The 3,994-nt window shown below is 26.7% G+C and overlaps 1 protein-coding gene across 2 annotated transcripts in view; it reads right to left on the bottom strand.

The window, feature by feature from the left end:
• Window positions 1-230: 230 nt before the first annotated feature.
• The window catches only part of LOC126908522 (uncharacterized), an 8,091-nt gene continuing 4,327 nt past the window's right edge, over window positions 231-3,994 (bottom strand). For both annotated transcript variants that reach the window (XM_050690682.1, XM_050690681.1), the window contains one exon: window positions 231-1,259. In XM_050690682.1, coding sequence (XP_050546639.1) covers window positions 401-1,259 — 859 coding nt within the window. In that variant the 3' untranslated portion in view covers window positions 231-400. The remainder of the gene's footprint in view (window positions 1,260-3,994) is intronic.

The raw sequence follows: 3,994 nt of genomic DNA on the forward strand, positions 1-3,994 counted from the left end.
TTAAAAACTCAAACATTTTATTAAATTAAAAATATGTGTTACCGTTTAAAAAAACAAAGTTGACCTCCCTCCAAGGCATAAGGGATGAACTTAAAAAATATTACATAGTTAAAAATTCAAGAATAATGTGTAACTAAAGATAATAATAAAAAAAAAATTTTTAATTATTATTATTCTGTAAGTAATTGAGTGGGTTATGATAAAAAAATCACCGTGTATATATATATATATATAATGTTTAATGGTCAAAAATAAATTCAATTATTGTTTTTGTGCTTCCTGAAATGATTACATAATATTATATAATGCTTATTTTAATAGAAGAGGTCTTACTCATACATTGAAATAACTAATTAAATATTAAATACGTATTTGGAGTACTAAAATTATATAATTCACTTCAATGAATAAATACGGACTTTGGCCATTGCCAAAAATAATGTTGATGTATTTTATGAAAACTTGTATCTACGTAATCAGTTTTAACATAGTTTTCACAAAAGTCATATAAATATTTCGAAAGTAATTCATATTTGGTGACAATTGAGTCAGTTGCCATTGTTGTATTAATAATAAGTTCAGCGTTAGAAAATTTAGCGTCCAGATGTTCCTTAGTAACTAATAAACCTTTTGAATAACAGTTATTTTTGTTTTGAATTTTTAAACTACGTAACATACTGAAAAACTTATATCTTGCTTTCTGAAAACTTATCATGTAATCACTAGCTAAATTTTCAATATTTACTTCAGGTTTGTTTATAAACATATTTCGTATTACATCATTAGTTTTAAGTTCAATTACATAATTATATATTAAGTTAAAAATTGAACGTAAGTTAGGAAATATTTTTTGGGGTAGCCATAATGTTGATAATTTTATTTTTTCCATAATAGTCAGCATAAAATCGAACATTTTTACTGTTTTATTAATTGTGCCAAAAAGATATATTATACATTTCACATGCTCGTTTAAGTCTTTATGACTTCTACACATTCCACTTAAAGCAGTTAATGACGTATTGTACATTAAAAGTACATCAATAAGTCTACACCTCAACATTTGTGTGAAGTAAAATTTTTTAAGATGAAAATTATGATCTGTCACCAGGTCTCTTATCACACTTGTGGCACTTACTATTAAATTATCAAATAGAATTTTTATTTGGCCAAATGAATCCCAATTACCTTCACTAAATAAAGTATTGAGTGTCATGATTCCAAGTTCTTGATTAATAGATTCGTCAACCGGAGGTTTAAACCTATACAAAAATTCAAATATATTAGTTAAATTATTTTAAAATAGCAAGTATTATATTTATATAAACTATGATTCATTAAGGATACTACAACCAAGGTAACAATGATACCAAGACTATAATAAAATTGACAGCCTTACCCCACTATTTAAGTCTAAGTTGAGAAAATTTAATTTACATTGATCAGCTCTAAGGTAGCTCAAAAAGAGTTTTAATTTTCTAGAATTTTGTATTTCTCTTGAAAAATATGACACTTATTTTAAATGTGGTCGCTATACAATTAGTTTATAAATAATTTACTACAATAATAATTATTACAAGTTTCACAAAAATAACTCTTATTAACAGTTAAAAAACTCAACACAGTGAGGACGTGGCATAGTTGGGTCAAGTATAGTGATATCTGACAATGATTAAAATCATTATCATAAAAAATTATAAATGTGGTTCTGATTGAAATTATATGTGAGAGTGCGTTATATGTATTCGTTATGAGTGAAAGTAAAAAAATAATGTATATAATGCTTAATTATTAAAAAATAGTAAAAAATTATATCATACATTTACTGATAATAATAATATGTGAGTACGATATGATATAATAATAATAATAATATCATATGTATAATGAATATAAAAATATAGGTAATAATTATGTAATAACAAGTAATGTGGATAAATGTCAATTTATAATTATTGTTATAAAAATTTTATATATGAGTAAATATTTTATATCAATAAATAATAATGTATAGAATAGTATTAACATTGTTATAGTCTATTACAGCAATATGATGTTCATTAGTACAGCCGTTGCTAAAATAATTATATGTAAAACGTAAAAAGCTTTTGTAGTGTTGTGCCTTTACAACATGTAGTCTAAAATACAATTTCATAAAATTAAAAAAACCCAGCACAGTGGGGTCGTGGCATAGTGGGGACGTTGCATAGTTGGGTCCAGTATAGATTTAATCTGACAGTGATTAAAGTCACTATAATAAAAGATGCTTTTATGCATATCTGTAGATATTGTTTAATTTTTAAAAATTAATGGATTATTCCAAAAGCTACATGATCTGCTATTTTCTTATTTATATTTCGATTAAGATAAAGTATGTAGAATGAAAGAGGAATTATAATTATTATATCTCATGTTATGGCAATTTTAAGTAAAAAAATTTGAAAAAAATGTCAAAAATTCCCCCATTTACGGGGAACAAGGGAATTTTTTTCAGTTTTTAGGATAATGTCTTCGACTAAATATGATTTGTGATCTTTTGACGTATCGTTGAATAAAATGGGTTCGGTGAAAGCTTAGAAAAATTGTTAAGACACAAAAAAAAAGACATCGCAGTAAAACATTCTCAGCTTCGCATCGAAGCTAAAAGTTATTTGGAATTATAATAATTCTAATAATTGTATTTTATATGTTTTTTTTATAACTATCACTACAACTGTTTTCATTATGTACTTATTAGTAGTTTAATAATTTTATCGAAATTTCTTTGTTTTTTACTTGTCAAGTTTGGTCCACATTGTTCATAAAATTAAAGATAATTTAATAATTTACTATGAGAGGTGACGACTTGGACCACGCTATTGATTATGGAGTCGCCACCCTCATGGCTCCCTTGCATAAGGAAAATCGGGTCGCCGATCACTTAGGTGAGGGTCTTAATCATAAAAAAGAAACAACACGCGAATCATAAGTGCATTAAAAAAAAATAAACAATAAGTAAACCAATAATATTAAATGAAATAATATACACTATGATGAAATAAAGTGGATCGTCGTCGAATATATATATACTAAAATATAAAGTGTTGTTGTAGACTATAATACGCTGATACCTTGTAAATATAACAAAATATGTTTGTTTGATGTCGTCAGTGGTGGTCATATTTTTAGTATGTCGAAGACCGTTACCTTAAAACTAGAGAGAATTATTTAAAGGAAAAAAAAATAAGATACACGTGAATATTTATGATATTCACGCAATAAAAACATTTTTGTCGATTAAGAAATTAAGGGGACTTTATTAAATTATGACAGTTAAGTTAATAGTGGACAAAACCCGAAGTCAAAAACCACTCTGAAAATAAAGGGACAAGAGAAAAAAAAAATTTAACCTACAACTTTTAAACATTACATGTGAAGTGTCTTCCGCATCGGAACAAGTCCGTGTACTCCAGGCGCGGCGGATAATATCTGTAATCGGGCCGGCCGGCCCGTACTTGGGCACTGCGGGAATAATATATATATGTATTAAATATACATGACACACTACTGACCAATAACCTTAAAAATATGAATACTAGCTTAAGTTTATATATGTTTCATAAAAAAAAACCCAGCACAGAGGGGTCGCGGCACAGTGGTGACGTGGCATAGTTGGATCAAGTATAATGATATCTGACAGTGATTAAAATCACTATAAAAAAAAAACGCTTCGATGCAAATCTTTAGATAGTGTTTAATTTTAAAAAATTGGTGGATTATTCCAAAAGCTACATGATCTACTAGTTCCTTAATAATATCCTGATTAAAATATAGTATATCAAATGAAAAAGAGATTATTAAAAAATATTATTTCTCATAAAAAATTGTATTGATCCATATATTTTTCAAAAAGTTATAGCATAATAAAGTTAAAAATGGAAATTATAAAATCGAGAATTTACACACAAAAATAGCATTCGGTAGCCGTTTTCACCATGAAGACAAGTCCAGAGGTCAA

The sequence above is a fragment of the Daktulosphaira vitifoliae genome, unplaced genomic scaffold (assembly GCF_025091365.1).
Source record: "Daktulosphaira vitifoliae isolate Bord-2020 unplaced genomic scaffold, ASM2509136v1 Scaffold_5, whole genome shotgun sequence".
NCBI classification, from domain to species: Eukaryota; Metazoa; Arthropoda; class Insecta; order Hemiptera; family Phylloxeridae; genus Daktulosphaira; species Daktulosphaira vitifoliae.